The sequence below is a fragment of the Vicugna pacos genome, chromosome 21, assembly GCF_048564905.1.
Source record: "Vicugna pacos chromosome 21, VicPac4, whole genome shotgun sequence".
Lineage (NCBI taxonomy): Eukaryota > Metazoa > Chordata > Mammalia > Artiodactyla > Camelidae > Vicugna > Vicugna pacos.
The window spans coordinates 9,798,050-9,820,191 of record NC_133007.1 but is presented as its reverse complement, the minus strand read 5'-3'; the positions used below and the strand labels follow the sequence as shown (position 1 = coordinate 9,820,191).

Below are 22,142 nucleotides of genomic sequence, written 5' to 3'. Positions count from 1 at the left end.
AAGACCTGTCTAAACGCCTCCATTTGTTTTTCAAAGATCAGAAGGACTAGCCCTGATAAGTTAGGGAATCCTCGCTTCAGCTAAACAAATAATAATATTAATTGACAAAAAAGATGCAAAAGTGACTCTAATGAATGAACTTGCTAATGAAGTTTTTGTAACAGGTTTGTTGAAGAAAAAAGGTGCAGACAGAAAAACCATCCAGCCCGCTCTCCTAGGCCCATGCACACTTAACAAGCACCTGACAGTCTTGGTGGCACCTAGCAACGACCATGCTTGGAACTGCTCCTCTCTGCCCCAGAAGTGACTGAGCTTTAGGAACGAAATGGAGGCAGCTTCAAGCAAAGTCATACATGACGCTTAGGCCGCTGAACTGAACTTGAGCAAAGATGTTCAAGTAAGAGCAAGCACGGGTCCTCCGGCACAAAGTTGCCTGCAGCCCTGGAAATGCACTCCCAGAGGCCCCCATAGGGGTGGTCCGCAGGCTTTGTACCAACTCAGCCCCAAGTATTTCTTCCCCAGAATGGAACGCCCTTAATCTTGCTTCTACATTGTTTTTATTGGAAGAAAACTATGTGTCTTGGGCTCACCTGGGGCTCCCAGAAACGAGGAGCCTGGGGACACCTGAAAAGCCAGCAGTTGAAGGTCACAGGAACCTGCAGACGCTGGCCAATGGGTTCCACCCAGCCGGGGCTAGTGGTCCTGAGCATCGCCCAGGTCTGATCAATGGGTTCTCTTCACAAAATTCTGAGGGCAGATAAACAAACACTCAAAGATGATTTTTTTTCTTCAATTGTGAATTATGCCTAAGAAGGCAGAACTATGAAAAACAGTACCCACTAGCTGAGTTATCATATATACATGATATATATATATCATATATATATATATAACTGAAGCATTTTTGAAAGGCTGCTTGCTGTGAAAAATATATTTAACCAACCCATATGCATACAGGAAATCTATTAACACTGCCATCTTTAATTACAAAATGAAATATGTAGTTAATACATTAAAATTCTACTATGGACCATTAACTCCTTCTGCATACTTTAAGAAGAAAAATGCAGAACACATAGCAAATGAGCAAAAAGTACAATATGGAAATTTAAATCCATACAGAGTCTGATCCAGCTATCTAATGTAAAGTCATAGTAAAACCTGATCTTCAATGGAGTAAACACTTTGCTTATAAATAAAGAATTGCTTGACTTCTGGTATAAATTCACATATCAATTTTCATTTGATGATTTTGCTTTCACTTGTTCAAAAGTTTGCAAAAGAGTATCCTTGTGTACTTTTGTAGTTTTAAACGTCAATCATCTTGCAAAATTTGAAATAAATCTCTTCAGCCAAGTTTGAATCATGCAGGAGGTTAAAATACATTGTTTGACCCTCAAAGCAATAACGTAAGATTACAGAAGGGAAATCCAATTATTCTATGTAAGGAAGAAATAGTACCACTTTGGAAAAAGTAATTCAAAAATTTTGGGATGTGATTGAAAAGTAAGGAAAGCAAAAGGGTTTTCAAAGTTTTAAATTGCCAAGTTCCTAGCTGAGGTATTGGTTTTCTGTAAGCCCACGATTTTGCTGATGGTATATTTATACTGGGCACAGTGTGAAAGAGAATTTACCAATTCTCATCCGTACAATGTCAAAAGGATACAAAAAAAAAAAAAAAACAAAAACGGTTTTCCTTTGCATCTCATTCTCTCAAGACTTATATTTTGCCTGTAAAACAGAACCCAGTAAAAGTGAAATATAAAAATAAACAGCAGGCTCTGCCTTGAGGCAATATGAGTGAGAAAAGTGTAAATACAAAATGAAAGAAAGGCAAACTTTAAAGTTTTCACAGAACCATTAATTCTCTCCGCACATACTGGAAATATTTAGGATTATCAGTTAAGCTTTTAAATAGACATTTTCTTCACAAGAGAGAAAAGGTTGGGTCTAGTCACGTTTTGACAATAACTTTAACTTTTCTCTGTTTTGAATTATGCTATTCGGATCCAACTAAAAACGGCGTCAGTATTGATCATTACAGTTAACGAAAAATAGCCCTGCGATTGTTATTTTGTAACTTACACGGGTTTGGGTAGTAAGGTTTCATTTAAGCACATTTCGCAGCCCAACAAAGGATTTTGCTGACGTCTACGTTTATAATGCTGTCGCTCCAGATGCCTCAAACGGCTGCCTACTTCACTTCCAAAGGATATGGCATGAAGTGTATCAGATAGTGTCTACCAATCTCTGAGTCTCTTAAGAAGAAACCATCAGAGACTCTCGGAACGACATCTTCAAACAGGATACCCTCAGGCGTGATTTCTAAGCTGAGGGCAGATACACAACTCCAGTCTTTGAAACCATTTCTAGAATAGAATGTTAAGGACGGAGAGGCAGTGTATGAGGGTGTAGGGAATCGGAATGGAGGAAGGCGGGGTGGCAAGAGGGGCTGGGGGAGACTCCACTGACCACGCCGTCTTTGACAAGGATGTGGGGAGAGTACTTACATCTTCAGTTCACCTCGGGGGTCCCTGCTCTCCTGCAGAAATCAAAGGCCTTGCTGAATTTTGCATGGAGATATGGGCCCAACCACATCCGAGAGATCCAACCACGAGACAAATCAAGGCTGGCCCACTCTTACCCTTTGCCCAAACCCTTTTAACCTCTGCCCTTTCCAGCTTAGTTGAAAATAACATAGGATAACATAAAGTAAAATGGAGGGAATAATCTCTTCCATTTTTTTTGGGAAACTGACCGTCACTGTCGGTCTGGGTGACCGGCAGTGTAGGAAGGAAAGAGCTCAGGGAGTCCCAGGTTTAAGGCCGATGTGTTCTCATTCCAGATCAGTGTCCCCTGTCCATTAATTCCTGCCTGGTGTTGTGAGGGGGTCTTAAAAAAACATTAGCAATGGAGGGCTTTCCATAGGGGCCATTATATTTTAAGGATACTGTATTTTCCTCAAATTCTTTGGCATTTTTGATCAGCCACGCACCCCCCACAAACATGTGGACGCATACACATGTGCGCATGTGCACACACCCTTATCTAGAGAATCTCAATTAACCTGTAAACCTGAGGCATAGCCGTCTCATTTACCTGCTAGCTCTCTGGCATATCTGGACACTGAGGTTTACCGTTTGCCACTCAAGGACTCTTCTGGACCACATAGGCCACTGAAGATATGATGGAGGACCAGGACAAGCTTTGGACTGTCTTTCCACAGATCCTCATATCACTGCCCCAACCCCGACTGAACACACCTTCTGACCCCTCACCCGTCTTAACCTCTTGTTTCCAGGGTCTTCCCTTCAGACACAATCACACCTAACATTAGTTCTTGGGGCTCTCTACGCTTCTCTTCACCCTAAACATTTCCGTGATACTGGTTCTTTGAAATGGCCTTGAACCAAAAGAAATGGAATGAAAACTATCCATGACAAAGGCCACTTTCTACACTGATGGGAGGATGTGGACGGCTGGTGGGAAGTCCAGCCTTGTGCCCTTCTTTTCAATCAGACTACATTACAAATATGAAGACAATGTGGCTTCTACATCTGTCACCCCAGTCAGCGCCAGGGCTGATTGGGCCAATCTGCCTGATCTCACCACAATCTGGAAACTACAAGCCACACTGAGGAAGACAAAGCTTCCCTGAGAGAGGAAACACTGGTCTTTGATTAAGGATGCGCGTGTACAACCCCCATGTCATAAACCTCAGTGACTTTGTAAATGTGAGACACAGCCGTCTCATTTACCTGCTCGCTCTCCGGTGTATCTGGACACTGAGGTTTACCGTTTGCCTTTCAATGACTCTTTTCTCCACCACATGGTTTAAACAGAGTGGACTAGTGTGTATATGCAGGTAACCTTCCAAGTCAGTTACTCATGGGGACACTGGCTGAGGGAGAAACAGAAGGCTTACATTCTGAGATTTTATCAGAGATTTGATAGGGATATTTTCCATGCCAAATAGTCAGATAATAGAAATTTTAACGTATCTAAAATGTGCTCAGTTATCCCCAATCTAATATGCAAAACTGAACAGCACATAGTGACAGTATCAGAGCAATAGATTAATTAACATTTGGACCAAGACTTCATTTGGTTCTCTTTTGAGTTTCCTAAGAGTGAAAGAACCCAACTCCTCCCACACATATGGCCCGCAGATAATCAGTCAGGTCTCATCCTGCTTTCAGGCTACCCTAGGAGCAGAGGATGTACTGATTTTACAAATAAAAATACAAAGTGAACCAGGTATTTTCTGTCTCTCCTGGGAAATGAGTTCATTTACTTCACAAATAATTAAGCACCAACCATGTGAATGTGTTATTCTAGGTGTTGAAAGTATACCAATGAACCACACACCACCAAACAAAGCCCCTGCCTGCCATTGTAGCATTTACTTTCCAATGAGATTCTAAAACACAAGTTCCTAGAATTTTAGGAAAAATCTTCTAATTTTCTTGAGGCCTCAAATTTCCAAATAAGAGAAGGGATGCTGATGGTGAGATTTCTGAGCTCTCTAGAGGGAGAGGCAAGTATCTATTGGCATGTCTTTTATTGTAAGAGGAGAGAAAGTTAGGACTGACTTTCTCCCAACTGGGAGAAGAGAGAAGAGGACTTGGTAGCAGCAACATCTTGGCAATTCAGTCATTCAGCAAACATTTATGGAGAAACTATTGTAAGATATTCAGTTCCAGTTGAATAATTCCTTTCTAAAATAATCCACTACCCCCATCTGATACTGTCTCTGGTTTGTAAAAGTGACTCCATGTGTAAGCATGTTCCTAGAGAGAACTTTCAGGTAATGGTGTTGTAGGAATAACTGCAACTTTTATGTACATCAAAGGGGGAGTACTTGTTAACCAGATCAGTATCAGATCATGGCGTTGGGTCCAATGGAGCTATGTCTACGGCACCAAGACCCTTAATGTCAAGGTAACAGAAGCCACGGCCCGAGAGGCTGAGGCGGTGCTGCTCTTACCATGACTGAGATGTGGAGGATCCTCAGCTCCTCTTCCGCTGACTCGTGCTGGGGTTCTTCCGTTGGGTCTTGCCCAGGGAGGCTTGGGGCGCCATCTTGGTGGTGGATGTGAAAAAGCAAAGTGCCGTTCTCCAGCCACTGCTGCCTCCAGCGCACCAGAGGGATGTCCTCCGTGTTCCCTGAGATCTCTAGAGGACGAACACCAAAGGCACAGATCAGAATTCCAGCTGGACCAGTCTGAATCTTCTCTTTCATCTCCTTCCTAGACATTGGTACCGATTAGCCAGTGTCAGCTGAAGACAACAAAAGGTTTCTAGTTACAGTTAGGTTAGGTTTACTGCTGCTCTGAATCTCAAGGAAGGGAAGAGGCCCTGAGAAGAAGAGAATTATCCCCCCCACAGGTCTTTGCACCCTAAACTAATGGCCCGGGCTCTCACCCATTGAGAAAAACACAAAGGTGAAGATTCCAGTTCTTCCCCATATTTCTATGATCAATAGCATCCTTTACTCAGCACAGTTTGAATACCCTGATAACCCCCTGAGGTAAATAGAAGGTTGTTTGCCTCTTGTAAATTTGAAAGTGCGAGTTCCCTAGCAATTACTCCGAGACACCAGTGCATCTACCAAGGAGAGAGTTGGTAATTACTGTGCAGAGAACTGGCACTTACAGAAGAGTCCTGGGAGGTTACTGCAGAGCAGCTGGAGCTAAAACCACACTCATTGGCTGCATAGTCCACTGGAGATGTCTGATTCTTGCTGTGGCAGGTAAAGCAATGTTTTAGTTCCCTTTCATTTTTCCCTTCATTTCTGCAGAACAAAGGTGGCGTACGTGGAGAGGGCAGTGAAGAAGTGGGCCCTTATCACAGACACAAGCACTCACCTGCCCTCAAAGCTCTAGACCCAAACACTGAACTATCATCAACAGATGAGTAACAGCATACCAAAACCTACTATGCCCTTTGTAGTGCAGGTGCTAAGTGTTGCAGAAGTACCCCTTTCTCTGATATTCCTAAGCAGCATCATATCAAAGATTTGAGACATCCCACAATAGAAAGAACCTAATTAACCCAGCTTTCTCGAGGTTCATTTGGCCCTAAAAGTCATTTTTTTCTTAACTATTATTATTATCATCCTCTGCTGAACATACTTTGGCAAAGCACTGCTTTATAAAATTTCATTATTTTGAAAGACCTGGCTTCTTCTCCTGAAATTTATCACCTTTGACAAAAAAAAAAATCAATCTACATAAAGAAGATTTAATAAGACACATTTAGAATAGTATTCTCATCAAGTACTACAATCATAAAGAGGAAAGCAATTTTAAATATTTATGGAGTTTATAAATATCTTTCACTCTTTGTGGGAGGGTACAAATGATGTTCTACTGTATTTATTTACTTATATGTGTTTTCATTAGTTTATTTAACAGGCATACATTGGGCATGTGTTATGTATATGCCAGGCACCGTTGTAGGCACTAAGAGACAAATCTCAATGAAGCCCTCAACAGGTTCTCCAAAGCAACGCACTGTGAATGAGTGTGGCAGGTGTTACACCACACGCATGACAAAGTTTTGTGGGAACACAGAAGAAGGAAAGAGTTATCATGCCTGGGGAGAAGGTGGAAGACAGACGGGGGGAAAGTAGCCTTCCCAGAAGATGATGCTCCTGGTGTTGAGCCTTGTAGTGTGAGTGGACTTCCTTTTAATAGGTAGGGAAGTGGGGAAAGGACATTCAGACACTGATGGGAGAATGAGGAGGAGGAGGAGAGGGAGGATGAAGAATATTGGCTGGTCCTCTAGGCAAAGGTCAGTGAGAAGGATTTATGGGAGCCACCAGTCATCAGCCTGTCCCTAAAAACTGCTGTGATTCCCTGTCTCATCCTACCATCCTACAGACCAGGCAGGGGAATAGACGCAGGAGTGTGAGGGAGGATGAGGGCGCAGCAAAAGCAAGGTGCTAAGAGTTCCCACATTCTTAGCCTCCTCCCTAACTGCCTGAAGGACTCAGTCATCCTGCCCTGTTGGGCTGGTAAGCTCTCCGTGCTCGGGAAGTGACCTGCACAAGCATCCAGGAAGCTGCAGCGGCAGAGGCTGTGAGAGTGGAAGGGCCCCAGCAGCCTGGTCCTGGTTTTCCAGGCACAGCTGCATCTGGTAAATGAGGCAGTGACACAGGCTTCCCAAGTTCACCTTCCCTCTGAGGAGCCCTTCCAGAGTCCCAGGTGAACAGAAACCCTGGGGCGCACCTCCGAAGGTGCCTGCTTGGACCGGCTGCAGCCCCGTGGCGCTTCAGCACACGTCCCCTGATCACAAAGCCCACGCACGGCACGCCACCTTCCTCCCCACGCTTCAAGCCTTCACATCGAAGCACCAGGAAGACTCCCCCTGGGAAACACACCTTTCTCTCCCAAGTCTGCCGTTGCAGTAGAAACCAAATTCCTTCTCCTTCTCAGCACAGACATAAAAATCTCAAGCAGCAGCAGCAGCTCCTACTGGAGGACCTAATGGCATCATTAAATCACCCAGAGCAACGTCCAGCCTCTAGCCCACACCTGCTCTAACCCACCCTGGGATTTATTCCACACGTGCTGGGTGCCACTTTGGCCCTTTCTGTAACTATTCGAGAGGAATCTAGCACCTCCTACCTCTGAAGCACTTAACAAACTGGCTTTTTATTTCCCAGGAGACCCTCGTCAACTAGGTCAGACTCATTACCTCTGTTTTAATGGTGGAAGCAGAAACAAGCAAACACCCAGACCAAAGTCACCCGCGCCTGACACAGAAGAGGAACTAAGACGGATGAATTTCTATCAGATCCCTTCCACCTCCAACACACGCATCGGACAACGCGACCTTCGCACACGCGTAAAGAGTTGAGTTGAAAGTCCATGGGATCTTTTAGGAGTTTTTGTGCTGTAGTATTTTAATTTTTTGCACAAAGCCTTAGTATTCCATGAGTTCTTCTACAACTGAAATATAATTCACATACTGTTAAATTCACCCTTTGAATATATACAATTCAGTGGGCTTTAGTATATTCACAAAGTGTGCAGCCATTGCCACTCTAGTTCCAGAAACTTTCATCAGCCTCAGAAGAAACCCTGTACCCACTGGCTGCCAGGACTTTTTTTTTTTTTTTTAAAGGAAGGAGTTCTGTCCAAGGTTTTAGGATTTAGGAGTTTCAGGTGCAGCGGGGGTGTGGACAAAGTGCTCCCACGGCGAGGTGGGCTGAGTGTACAGAATCTCTAGCCTTGGCTTCCAGGCCGGCCCTCTGAACCTGACTGTGGGTTATTCGTGCCAAATTCCTTCGGAAAGTGATATCCTTGTTTGGCTCAGACCAGAATTGTCACAGAGGGCAAAGGGTGAAGGAAAGAGAGTACCAGGCCTGCCGGTGAAGGTGCCTGTCACTTTTTAGATTCAAGATAATCACAGAATGATGGTTTCTTTCTTGGCTTTTTTTCCCCCTCATCCTGACAGGATTTGACGTAGGAGAGCTAAAATGCTAAACCAGGAACTTACTTGCTTATGCTATATCTGGCCTGGGTCAACCAATGAAAAACCACACCGGGCACAGTGAATGTCTCATGAATTTCATCACAGTGGGGCTGAGAACATCAGTGTAATCACGCTGGTCTGGATGTCAGCAGAATAGCTCAAGAAGAAGAAACGCTCAGAAATTGCTTTACCAACGCAAGCCTGACCTGGGACTCCCAAGGAGCAAATATGAGAGGTGATAAAATAGTCACTTTAGTCCACAGCCTCCTGCGGGCCGTGGATGAGGCTCAGACAGAGAGCCTTTGCCGGTGCCCTGAATAAAACAAGTGCCAACAGGAGCCCACAGTCATCTCAAGATACCACAGGTGGTGTGAGTACGACAGCTATCATCACACTGTGGGGCTGAGAGCTCCAGAAAGTGAAGGCTGTCCTCACTTTCAGCATTCGATTCTCCCCCTGCATCAACCTCGCAGATCTCAGCACCTCCAAAATCCTGGAATGCCCAGAATGCACAGCAACCAGGGTGCCATTTACTCTTGTATATAACAAGGATCGTTGGAGCACACCCTAATTTGCCACACTGAGCAAATTGTGCTGCATGGTCCCTACTCTCAAGGAGCTTTTGCTCTAGGAAGAAACTGAAGACACAGCAATGAATAAGTGCTCCAAGCTGTAACAGCAGTGCTGCGTGAGAGGGTGGAACTTGGCTGGGCGTAAACCCTCGGGAAGGGATAAAATGGGAAGAAATGTTGGGAGGCGATTCGAAATGAAGAGAGCAGTGTGAATAAAGGAACAGCAGGGCGATGCCTGTTTGCAGAACTGCGGGAGGCCTGGTTATGCCGCAGAGGGGAGGATACGGAGAGGAGTAGTGGAGGACACGCTAACAATCTAGATTGGTGTCAACTGTAAAATTGTGAATGCCAGTTTAAGGAGTTCAGAGCTAATGGAAAGTCATCCATGGTTGCATTAAGCAGAGGAATGAACAGAGCCATGATTAGAAAGATGAAGAAGACTCAAAAAGAGAGTAGCTGACACACTAGACTCAGTCATCACCTCACTATAACTCTGATCCTATATTCTGCAGTGAGCACGGTACTCAACTGGAACTCAGGAGACCTAGGTCCAGGGTAACCTTGAATGTGATGTGTAACTTTGTTTTCTCACCTCATTTCTTGTAGGAGGAGCTGTAGAGAAGAATTTCAAGATCCTTTTGTAACTTGACAGTCCACAATTCTAAATCCAAAAGGGTCTGCTTCACGTGACCATCCACAAAGAGGAAGATTTTGATGTCCCAAGCGATGTCAAATCTTCTCTCAAGTCTAACCTGCACGCTACCTCTCCCCACCCTCTAAGCACAGAGTAGACGGGTTAGGGGTGATTTGATCAGAGTCTTTAAGAGCCAAGCCCATCTTCAGATTGGATCTCGGGCTGGTGAGAAAGGGTCTTATTCATGCTGATATAGACATACGGTTTCTAAGAAAGAAACCTTGGAGCTTTTGCATGCAACAGAGAACCAGGATGATGGGCCCTTGGGCAGGGGAAGTCATGCTACACAACAACCTGGACTGGGGAAAGGCAGAGAGAAGGAGAGGGAGATGAAATCACTTTTGAATTGGCCTTAGTCACTGTTCTAATGTTAGCTTGTAGCATTGTCTTTCTGTGGGGTTAGCTTAGGACACCCAAAACATGCTGCAAAAATTCCTTCCCCAGGCATTACAACTTCCTTATACCTTCCAAGAGCTCTGGTCTGTCTGGAGGCATCCCCTCATGTTGAGAGTCTCTGAACACAGCTGCTGAGACATTACATCATATTAGAATCAGAATTTCCCCAGGAGACAACTTGCATGATGTCCTCTTTCAAAGATGCTGGCAATTTAAAGTCAAAAGTGGATTTGAACTAGAGAAATTCTCAAAGATTCTTAAATTCACTGAATAACTGAGAGTGGAGTAGAGCAGTCCTGGCATTTGAGGCCCCTTTTCCACTCCCAGCAAGGCTGAGTTTCAAACTAAATCCAGCTGAGTAGCAATGAGGTGGCTCAGGTGGTAAGGTCAAGTCAGGAAGAGGCACCGACTTGTCACTTCTTGGCCTCATGTTGAACCAACCCTGCTGTCTACCACGGTTCAGGGTGACACCCTCTGATGGCCATTATTACTAACCATTAGAAGATCTTGCTTAGATCAGGACTTTCAAATCCACTGTTAATCTTAAAAATCCTTCCTCCAAACCAAACCTAATATGGCTTCCGGGTGGGGGTGGCTGATTCCCCAGAGCTGAGTTAGAAAAGAACTGGATCGATTGGAAGACAAATAAAATGCAGAACCATGAAATTCCCTGCCATTAGGGGATTTGGGGGGAGTGTCTATGGGTTATTAGTTTTGCTTGGTTGTTTTTCAATTCTATTAACTGTGGTATTGTGGAAAAGCCTTATATTCTTTATGAAAGAATTACAAGGGGAAGGGAACATCTCTAAAAATAGAATCTAGCCACCCCTCCCTCCGTTCTGTGCTATCTCAGCTGCCATTCTGAGTTTCCCGATGTGATGAGGATTAAGCACAAAGCTTTAGTAGCGATAAGCTAATTATCCAAAACTAAGATTAAAAATGAGTCTTGTCCATCAGTGACTATCATTAAGGTGACCAAAGGTAGGCCTGTGATACAGTTATCCCCTTTCCTTCCATTCCTTTTTATTGCCCCTCCCATTTCAGAGTTTGAAAGGTATTGATGGTCAGTCTAGTTTCCCACATGGTCTCATTATGATCTTCCGACTAAAACTATTAACAGTGGCATTAACTTTCAACACCTCTGTTAGAAAATAACCTGCTTTAAGTCAGGGGTTAATAACAGTAGGGGGTCACTAATTATCCTGTAAATCTTTACTCTGGTATCAAATGTGACCCAAGTCTTTAATGTCTCAGGAACGGCAGCCTCTAAAGACCCCAACTTGTTCCATAAACATAATGACAGCAGCACATTAGTGTCCCGGCCATCTGTGAAGAAGGATGAGGGACAGGTGAAAATCAGACAAAGGAGAAGGATGCAGAGAAAGGACAAAGTCAGGTGGAGAGAGGACAGGACACCAGCCAGAGAAACAACGTCCCATGGGCTGAGCTGGCTGGGCCTCCACATCTCTCGCCACAGGGACCATCTGGTATGGAGTTCGGAGGTGACACAATCCCACATCCCAGAGTGAGAGCCACATGCAGTAAGGCGCCCTGCTGGGCCTGAACTCAACCAGCACAGATGCCAGGAACACCAACAATTTGCCTGAAGTTTGTGCCTATATAGGCCTGGCTAAGTGAACGCCCAGAGGGGAAATAGCACAGCCAGGTCATTCTTTCGTGAAGATGTTCCGAATCCAGCTGGAAATGGAACTCCCATTGTGGTCCCCCTGCTCCACCCACAGTCGGCCGTGAGGCTGCTGCTTATTTCTCTCTCGCTCCTCTGCCCCCACACCGAACTACGTGAGCAAAAGCTTTGCAGCAAAATGGCTTAAAATTTCAAGAATCTCTCACCCAACAGAAGAACAGGATGTTCCTTTTTCAAGTAACTAGAACCTTTTTGACTTTCTGAGATTTGGAACAGAAATTTTCAATTTGTGACCAGGAGAAGGATAATTGAATTTCTATTTCCTCAGCTTGGTGACATTTGCTCTCAAAGGCAAAAACAAGAGAGCCTCAAAGCATTAATGATCCAGTGATGAGAAGCGGAGTGGCAGGTTAGCGAGAGCTTTGGACTGGGCTGGGTGGGGGCTGGGGAGGGGAATGAGGCTGCTACAATTCCCTGGGAGCCCACTTTTCTCATCTCCAAATGGTGGGACTAGAAGATCTCTAAGGATGCCCCAGCCCTGACCACGGTATTCACTGCCTCCCATTGGGCCCCAAATCAGGTGCAGGCTGAGTATGCTTCTGCATGCCAACTGGATAAAAGTCTCTGGAAGTTTTTTTCAAATCCAACTTTCCTCTTGGATGTTGGAATGCTTCCAGCTCAAGCCAGCCCGTCCACTTACAGAGTAAGGACTGGCTGTATTGCAACTCATGATAGTGACCTATGGAAACTCTAATCAGTGGTCCCCAATAAGAGAGAGTCATCCACATGCAGATGCCTACAAATGGTTTCCAATGAGTTTTTACCTTTTGTGTCTATGCGGACAGAGTAGTCTAAACAAGAAAACGTCGCCTGATCTCTCTCTGCAGCCCCACCAACATCCCTTTATAGAGCTATATTCTAAAAATCAGAAACGTTCGCTTCCTTTAAAGCTGCTCACCCACCCACTCTGTTTTCTGAAGAGGTTTAAGATGGACTAAAAGGAACTAATAGAGAAAGCAGGACTGATGAGAGAAGGAAGTAAGGACTCTCGATAGTACACAGTATGTTTCTCTGGGGGTGGGTGGGGGCAGGGGCTGCAGAAAGCAGAGGGTGGCTTTTCAAATCAGACTTGATGGAAAGCAGCGACGCTTTCTACGGATGCTGCTGGAAGTAGGTCACTCTGTGCTTCTCCGTGCTGGCATGAATAGCAATCGAGCAGCTACACGAACATTCTATTTACCTAGCCATGGAGATGAAAACATTCCTGTGGGGGGAAATGCAGCCAAAAGGTTCTGACACAACCAAAGAGATGAGGAGACATTCAAATGGCTTCTGATTTCATCCAAAATGGTTTGCTCGTTCCTACACCAGTGTTTCTCTGGATCTTTTCAAACCTCTGCAAAGAGTTTATCCACAGGATACTCATTAAAGTCCCATTTGAAAGGGGGAAAAAAAAAGCCCAAAGCTCTTTGAAAAAGGCAGGGTTATCTGAGCTACAGATGTACTGGTAAGAAGAGCTTTAAATGTATCTAGTTCTATTCTCCACTGCCATCTGACTGACCTTTGTAAATTGAGATAACGGCACACATTTAACAAAATCTGACATCGAGTAAGATGTGTAATAATATTTAAACTCTGTAATGTTAAAATATGTATTTACGGATCATTTCATACATTGTAATGAGAATAAGTCATTTTGAAGCCTGCGGGGTTTCATGACTGGAATTCTGATTCAAGCTTGGCAAGACCCTGGGGGGCCACTTCCTTGCAGTGTGGCACTGGAAGCAATACTGACACTTGGGTTTGGGGAAAGCGGGACACTGGTTGGAGGGCGACTGCAAGGAAACTGCCCAGGAGATCCAGTGAGAGCTCTATTCATTCTGAGTCTTCTCTTATACTCGAGCCTTCTGCTAACAAAGAGTTTAGTATTTGCTATAATTCTCTGATTCTGACCTGTTTCAGTGAAGTCCCCTCACCTTATAAAATGGATGGGAAAAGGAAATGGTAAGGACAGAATATCTCTTGTAAATGACTTACAAAAGAAGAGTTGCCTGTGGCTTGTCCTAAACTGTCTTGATTCATCTCCATTTCTAGTCAGTTCTCATCCACTTGTATTTCTGTTCTTACCATCCGTGATTCAACTCATCAAGTCATGTCGTACCTATTATGTTCTGGCTCAGCTGAGAAGCCCTTTCAACATTCATGAACTAACTTCATCTTTACTGACCCTTTAATGTTGGTATTTATATTCCCATGTTACAAATAAGGAGCTCCAGAAAAGTCAACCTACTTGACCAAGTTCACCCAGTTAGTAAATACTAAAATTAGGGGGAAAAATATTCCTAGGCCTTTTGGCTTCAAGGCTATTGTTCTTTTCCACTGTTTCAGTTCCCATTCTCTCATTTTGCACATCTCAACCCCAGGAAAACTTAAGTGCTTAGCGGTATCTGGCATACAGTGAACACCAGTCAACACCCATATCATCATTGTCATTATTAATAAAATGTGTTTTTTGTTGTCATTATTGGTATCACTCATATACATTCTAAAACTGAGCAATAATCCTTGACAGAGTTAAGCAAAGGGTAACCTTAATTGTCACAAGCTGCTTAAAATCATTAAAAATCAACTCATTTCCAGTGGGGAACCTGGGCTGTGCCATTACTATAGATTTCTCTAATGTGTCTCAGCCAATTGAACATTCTTTAGCTATCTCTGATGAAACACCACTTACACTGTCTTTGTTTTAAGATCCGGCCACGGGGGCTTTCGCAGATGAGGCCGTCCTATTCATGTCCATTGAAGGCTGGCACGCGAGGCTAGATCCAGTGAGCTTGCTGTAAGGCACTGAGCTCATTTAAAATGGGCAGGTCTTCCCAGGCAGATGTGGGACTGGTGACTGTGGTCAAAGTAGAGGGAAGGACCAAGTTGAGACAGTGTTAAAATAATAGCTAAGCTTCCTTCAGCGGTAAACTGAGTCCTTTTCTGCAGACTAATTTGGGTAAGTGCTTATTATCATAAATGCCAAGAGGCAGTGCACTCAAGTGGAACCCTCCAGTCTCATCTTCACCGAGGGCAACAAAGCGTTTCCCCCAATTCCTACAGACCTGTGAGCTCACCTTGCCAGCTGTGAGCAGCCCAAAGCTGGGTGGCCAGTCATTTGTCTAGACTCCTCTCTAAACCATTTTCTCCTACAGAGAAGGGGGTCAGAGTGACTTCTAAAGCCTCTTTTCATTCTAAAATTCTCTGATTTTATTTTTTATCTTCCTATGATCTGCAATCACCACACTGGGGGCTGAATCTTAAGTTCCCACAAAGTGAAGATGAGAAGTGGTAATAATTTTATGTATCTCTGTTGTGTTATTCAGCCTGAGAAAAGGGAGTGGGAGGGAATTCTACAAAGGTTCGAGCACATGAAAAATTCCTATTATAATCATTGTGTTACAACTTACAAAAAGATCTGTCTTATAAGGCCCCCTCCTTTTTTGCTCATCAATCCTCTGTGGTAGGTTATACAGATTTAGAATTGAAGGCCAAAGGGGTAACTGCTGATCTCAAGGGTTACAGCTAATGTGATGGAGATAATTGGGCTCAAATCCAGCCTTCTGACTCCTAGCACAGTGCTCTTTCTACCAATCTGTGCTGCCTACCAAAGCGGGGTTTATTTATATGGAGAAATCATGAACCACTGTGCTGGCATGTCAGCTTAATGAATTAGATGTACAGAAGATAGACGCCAATAGTAAACGGTCAGGAGTGTGAAGAGTTTGTGCTTACAGACCTGGGAATGAAATTGAGTTATTAACCAATCCACACTAGTCTACACATCACATGGCAATCTGATGTGATTTCCCTGTGACGGACTCCCCTGGAGGATCAGATCTGCTTCTTCCTGGATGCCGGCTACTGGTCTGAAGACTCTCTAGACACTGCCTTGGGCCCATTTCTGCGGGCTATTGTGTAAATGCTCAAAAGAGGTCGAGATGACCTCTGAATGACCTGACAGACATCTCCATGGAAATGTTCATCTAGCCATCTAGCTCCTGCTGGGTGAATGATGACGGTTTAAAAGAAACACAAGGCCACTTGATTGCTAAGATACGTTGCTGCTCATCTGGGAGGAACAGTACACCGACAGCACCAGTTGCTAACATCTTTCCATGTTTCTCCTCCCTTAGTGTATTACAGCCCTCTCCCTGGTCTCTCTTCATTCTAAAGCCCTCCCTCCTCTACAGACCCTCCAAACAAAACACCCATTATGGGGCTGGCAGTGGGAAGTGGGAGCCATGCACTCTTCAGGAAGGACGTACTTTAGAAAACAGGTCTGCCATTTTGCCCTCGTCAATACCACAGCTCTTCCTGCTGCGTCCTGCGGGCTTCCAGCCCTCCACTGTGCTGGGCACTGCTCTGCAGTACGTGTCTGCATCCATGTGTTCATATAACCATATACCCTTCATGGTGCCAGGATCTTTTCCTTCTTCTCATCTCTGTCACTACAGTTTGAAATCATGCTTTTGCACAGGCATACTTTAGAGTTAATAAAGTTTGCAGTGATGTGATGATCAGGGTGACTCCGAGAAGAAAATGTAGGACAATCGATAATAATGACTATTTTTCACAAGAGCTCACTTATCGAGCATTAGCTATGTGGTAGGTAGTGGGCTAACCACATATATTCTCATTAAGCTACTTGACAGCCGATAAGGCAGATACTTAAGGGTATTATTATTCCTGGATTAGGAAGTGAGGGACAAAGAGCTTAAGGAACTGGCCATGTGACTTTGACACTGCGACTCTAGAAAAGGAGCACACTCTTCCTGAAGCCTCACCATCTCCACCTGTCAATCAGTAAGAGGCAGGTCCAGGGAGGGACCATCAACACGCAGGCCAACAAATCCACTTCAACTCTTGCCCCCACTGACCACTGTGGCAGGAGATGAGTGAGGCAGTGTCCTTGGTGTCATCCGCCATGGCCAGGAGAATGGGGAGCGGTGACACATGAACTGGGACCTGATTGGCTGTCTACACAGCCTTTTTCTGAGAGTAGGGAAGCGTTATTGGGGTGTGTGTACAAACATCAGTCCCCAAACACGGACTGTCAATCCAGTGTACACTGTGGCTAATGCTTACGAAGTATTTACAACATGACAGGTACTACCTAAAGGCTATTGAACATATTAACCATTTCATCTCCCCAGCCATTGTGTGAAGTGGAGAACAATTACAGATGAGAGGGCTGAGGTACAGAAAGGTGACGTGATTTGCATTGTACTTAGCAAGCAGAGGAGCCTGGGTTCAAACTGGATGTCTAGCTCCAGAGTCTGAGTTCTGAAACACCACACCTCACTGCCTCATCCCTATAAATCATTGTAATATGTACTCCCTGTTTTAAGACTGATTTCTAATTCACCTACTTGCTCACTAGGCGTTCCTTGCCCCTCTTCTCTTGGTTTTGTGTCATAGCTTTGTTACTATTCTCATAACTTAATGGGCGTTCCGTTTCTTCTGGAGTTCAAATTTGAATTTCAGCAGTGCTCCACATGTATTTCCACTGCAGGGTGACCTCCCATGGTTAGCTGTCCTTCTCAGCTGATTCTGGCACAGCTCACCAGCACCAAAGATCAGGAGATTTGCAGGTGGGGCTGGCATTTCCATTTCTTACCGAGTAGCACTGGCTCATTACCTAAAGACTATAACTAAAACAATGTTGGTGGAGTTTTGCAAAATGGATAAAAAAAAGCGCTGGGTTTTCTGCAAGAACACACTCTAAAGGAATACAGCTATGTTTCATGATCAAGCCGACAGAACGTGAACACAGGTGATGGTAACTGCAGAGAGTGGATGATTAGACTTAAGTCAGGACACAGAGACAGGAACTTGGGGACAGCAGATAGCATCTCCATCTAGCACTCAGCCTGTGTCACGGCTCCCATCCTCTCTGACTTCAGTCTTAAAAGCTGATCTCAGCTGCTTAGCAACGAAGTCTTCTCCATTCATGAATTTTTCAGGCTCTTTTTCGTCTTGTTTACTACACCTGTATTTTCTGATTGTACCACACACTGGGACATAAGTTCCCCAAGGACAATACCTTCTGGGTGAAGTGGTGCTCCCTTTCATTTGCCCTACACTCACCTTCCTTGGGTTTCAAATAGAGCTTTGAATCCTAGCAGTTGAGGATTTGGTGAACAAGGTCACATATGCTTGATGTGATAAATACGGATCACATTCTTCTCTTAGTCTCTGTATCCACAGACTCACTCGTGCCTCTTTCATCCTATCTGGCTCTTGTGTCTAGTATGCATCAGGCTTTTCATTCTGCCCTCATACAACCACCCCCGCCTCCTGCTGACCATTACAGCTGCCTTTCCGTGCACCTTCTCTGGGTTCATTAGATGCACTGTCTGGAGTGGAGTCCTGCAGCAGGGCAGAAAGAGGAAGGATTCTAATCCAGACAAGGCTCCCGCACCTAGTACCTCTGAAATATTTATGTCTCAGCTTCTCAATCTTCCGATTCATGAGAATAATACAAACGTCTACCTTACAGGGCTATACAAGGGAAAATGCCTACAGGAATGCTTTGAAGTATGAGAAATAAGAGTCGTAGTTATTACTAATTTTAACATGATCATTAAAGACTTGTGGCAAGAAGAACTTCTGTCATTCCTGGTAAAAAAAATCACTGTGATTCCACATGTGTCGAGTCCTGTCGTGTTTCCCAGGCCCCTCAAGATGATGTTTCGTTCAACTTTTTTAACCAGGAGAGCATGTTGGGTCAATGTTTTCAGAGAATGATTCTAATGAACTCTAGGTTATTTTCCTGAATCACTAATGATATGACAGAGAGCCTTTTATTTTACAGCTATAGCTAGAGCCTGTGTCTGGGAGAGCGTCACCTTGAAGTTGATGACGTGAAAATCACCACTCTTTTCTGTCTTCTGCATAGACTGTAACAGTCTTCTTGCAATCTGTCTCCACCAACTTGACTTCTTAATCTATGAAGTTAGCATCATCTAAACCATGTATGAAGACTGTTCATTACACGGCTTTCGTAACTGAGGCTCCATGCCCAACAAGAACGTATTAACTTACCACTAGTAGTTGTAAAATTGGTAACTTAGCAAATGGTGGCAACTCACCATTTAAAAACAATAGATTTCAAAAGTAAAACCCACCAGAGCTTTTTGAAAAATCTAAGTAGGTCCCCCTGATCCGCATGTAGGGTGCACTCCTACAGAACAGTGATCATTCAGACTTGATTTCCCTTTAGAGATTCCCACTCTCACCCAGCACCCCGACACTGTGCCCACCTCTTACAAGCATGCTAGGTTCCCCTACTGCAGAAGTAGTTACCAGTCTCATCCAGTAGCATCGACTTTGGCGGTTTGTCCCCCGTCAGGGCTCAGAGTCCTTCTAAACAGGGACGGTGTTCCAGATCGGGCTGAACTAGATACTTCATGCCTCTTCCCCCAACTTCCTCTCTGAAGTTCTTCAGGATGCTAGGGTGTATCTCAGGCAGCACAGTGATTTCACTGGTCTTGTTTCCTGGGGTGTTCTTTGTACTGACTTTTTTAGTACTTAAATTTCAGGACGCTTGCTGAAATGTCACAGATTCTTCACTACAAACTGAGAAAAGTCGCTGCATCAGTGACTTTTCTCACTTTTCTCCCTGCACAATCAGGAGGGAATTTAAAGGTTTTCTGACTAGCATCATTTCTTTATATCTTATGGGGAATCTCTTACCTCCCTGATGGTAACAAAAATCTATTTGGGGTCAACTTCTATTTAACACACATTTTTTTCATCCATAATAATCTATTAGTGTTTTCCAAATCCCTGCTTTAAAAAAAAATTCTTTCTGATATTTAAATGGTTGTATTAGCACAAGACAGACGCTAGGTAGCTTTGTTTTCTTTGTGAGAGGTTTCCTCATCATTTAAGGGATAAATGATGCCCTATCCTGTGCTGTCTTTGCTTTTTGATGAAGGGTTAGATCTGGATTTGGTGGGGGGAAAAGTGCTTCTGGTATAAAGATGGCTTTTCTCTTTTCTGGGAAGACCTTTCTCTCTTGGGTGAGGAGTCCCTAACCTGCAGCAGAACCCCCCTCACCACACCCACTATTCTCACAGGAGCAAACCAGAAAGCCCAGGCTGACTGGCTTCCGGAGGGACACAAGCAGAGGAGAAATACAACCTTTGCCAAGATGGGCCAGTCACCTGGGGAGGGATGGGAGAAGGAAAGCTGTCTCCCGCTTCGGGTTTCTCAGACTGTGTTATAGATGATCAAACTAAGACGGAGGGACTTGGCTCTGCCTCTTTAATTACCCTGTCTGGAGAGAAAGCCTGTCATCAGGGCAGGAATCTGGGTCTGTTCAAGAGATTGATTGGAGGAAGACACTTTTTCGTCCCATCTAGATTGCTTCGGTTTTACTGGAATTGAGGCAGGCCATAAACCTATCAGTGACTCAAGAAAATTGAAGCAATTAAGCCTGCAGGTGCACATATTTGTCATATTAATGATGGATCTGTGTTAATATAAGTCACGGAAGGCTCCCGCATGGCATGTTCACGGCTGCCACTGGGTGAAAGGACCGGAAGCAGCTCTGAGACCCTGGCCCGTGCTGACATCTGCAGCCCAGGACCCCGGCGACTGAACCATGCCCCCACCCCAAGCTCCTCCCCTCCATCCAGCTCTGCTGAGACGCCATCTCGTCAGGGCTCCAATTCCAATCAAACTGTTTCATAGACGCTTGATTTGACTCAGGTGAAGAAAACGCTAGTCAACGACGCAGCTGGATGTGGAAGGTGTGTAATTTGCAGGCATGACTCTGGAGTCAGACCGACCAGGTTTGAATCTGTACTGGTTTGTCTTGAACAGGTTATTTAAGCCCTATAAGGATTATAGTATCTACTTTCTAAACTTGTTGTGAGCAGGGAATGAAGTCATAAATGCAAAGCTCTTAATGCAGTGTCTGGGAGCAATGGCCACTTTAATGATTTCTCCTTTTCTGACCTTGAAAGTATTTTAGCTCCTAGAAATTAATTTTCAGTCAGTTCTCATAGGCTGGCCAACTCCTTCAGGGCGAAGAACAGTCCAGGGAAGGTTGAGGAAAAGATGGGGAGGCCAGGGCCCCAGGCAGCCCATCCTCGAGCTCCCCTCTGCTCCTGCCGCAGGGAGCTGCCCTCCTCCGCCGCCCCTCCCCGAGGCCCTTCTTCCCACGGGACCCCCAGGGGCAGCTGGGCACCCCACCGCGGGGTGTCTGTAGACTGGGCAGGGACCCACCGCGTGGCCGGACTAATCCGATTCTCACCCCTAGGAATTCGAGAGGGGGAATGTGGAAGGAACCGGGCCTAAAGCAGCAGAAGCAGAGCACAGGGAGATGCCGAGGAAGAGCACAGATGGGAGTCTGGGCCGGAAGGGCCGCTTCAAGCTGGAGAGAGGAGGAAAAAGAAAAAACAGGAGTAAGCAAAGCTCTGAGGGAGAGAAAAGGCGTCGAGCACAGCGGGCAGGGGAGGCAAGGTGGAAGGGGGACGAGAAGGTGCGGCCGCGCGCCAGGAGACAGGCACGTTCATGCAAGACGACACAGGGAGGACCCCAAAGCCCTTCGTGGAGCCCCGAGAGCATCCTGGATCCGGGTCTACCTGCCTCGGGGCCTGGCAGGAGCATGGCTCTCGCTCCTTCATTCCTTCCAGGTCACTGCCTCCTGCTGACACCTGTGAGTCCCCATCACTGAGCAACCTGGGTCACTGTGCTTTGCGATCAAAGGAGCCTACCCCCTGAAACTCAATGACCTTCCGAGGATCTGGAATGCCCAGAGAATGCCAAACCTTGGCCCCTCGAGATGGCCTTGATTACGGGCACCGGGCACACGCCTCCTCTGACCGCTTGTCGCAAGAGTCTTCCCCCTACCCTGCTCCCCACCCACCAAGAAACAGGTAAATACATATCACTCTTCAGGAGAGAAGGCATGAGAAAATGTTTGCTTAGACAGTGAGAGAGTGAGTAAACGGGACCTTGGTTTCTTCAGAACTGTGTCTTTTCAAAGACTGCCTATGGCCCTGAAGTCTCTTTGTAATTTTGTTTCCATCTGCAAAATGGGAGTTACAATGGCCCAAAGGGCAGAACAAAATAAATTCGCTGCATCCATGAGGTTGTGCAACACACAGGCAGGTAATGACACTAGAAAGGCAATGCATTCTTCTCTATTATAAAAGAAAAGATTTTCCTCTGCCAACCCACATAACTTAACAGTCAGCAATAATGAGAAAGGAAACAAAACAAAAAAAAAGCACTGTACATGACAGCTAAAATCAGAATTTGATAAAATATTCTACTTCTAAAGGGATACTGTCAAGTA

General features: G+C 45.0%; 1 protein-coding gene and 1 long non-coding RNA gene across 3 annotated transcripts in view; one reads left to right on the top strand and one right to left on the bottom strand.

Moving 5' to 3' along the window:
- Positions 1–22,142, bottom strand: part of ASTN1 (astrotactin 1) — a 293,273-nt gene that overhangs the window by 183,742 nt on the left and 87,389 nt on the right. For both annotated transcript variants that reach the window (XR_012062696.1, XM_072946060.1), the window contains exon 2: positions 4,988–5,175. Coding sequence is in view for 1 of the 2 variants with exons in the window: in XM_072946060.1 (XP_072802161.1) it covers positions 4,988–5,175 (188 nt within the window). In the remaining variant the exon portion in view is untranslated. The remainder of the gene's footprint in view (positions 1–4,987; positions 5,176–22,142) is intronic.
- Positions 11,893–21,268, top strand: LOC140687943 (uncharacterized). Its single transcript, XR_012062573.1, has 3 exons — positions 11,893–12,025; positions 12,117–12,197; positions 21,102–21,268. It is a non-coding gene; the product is annotated as an uncharacterized lncRNA (long non-coding RNA).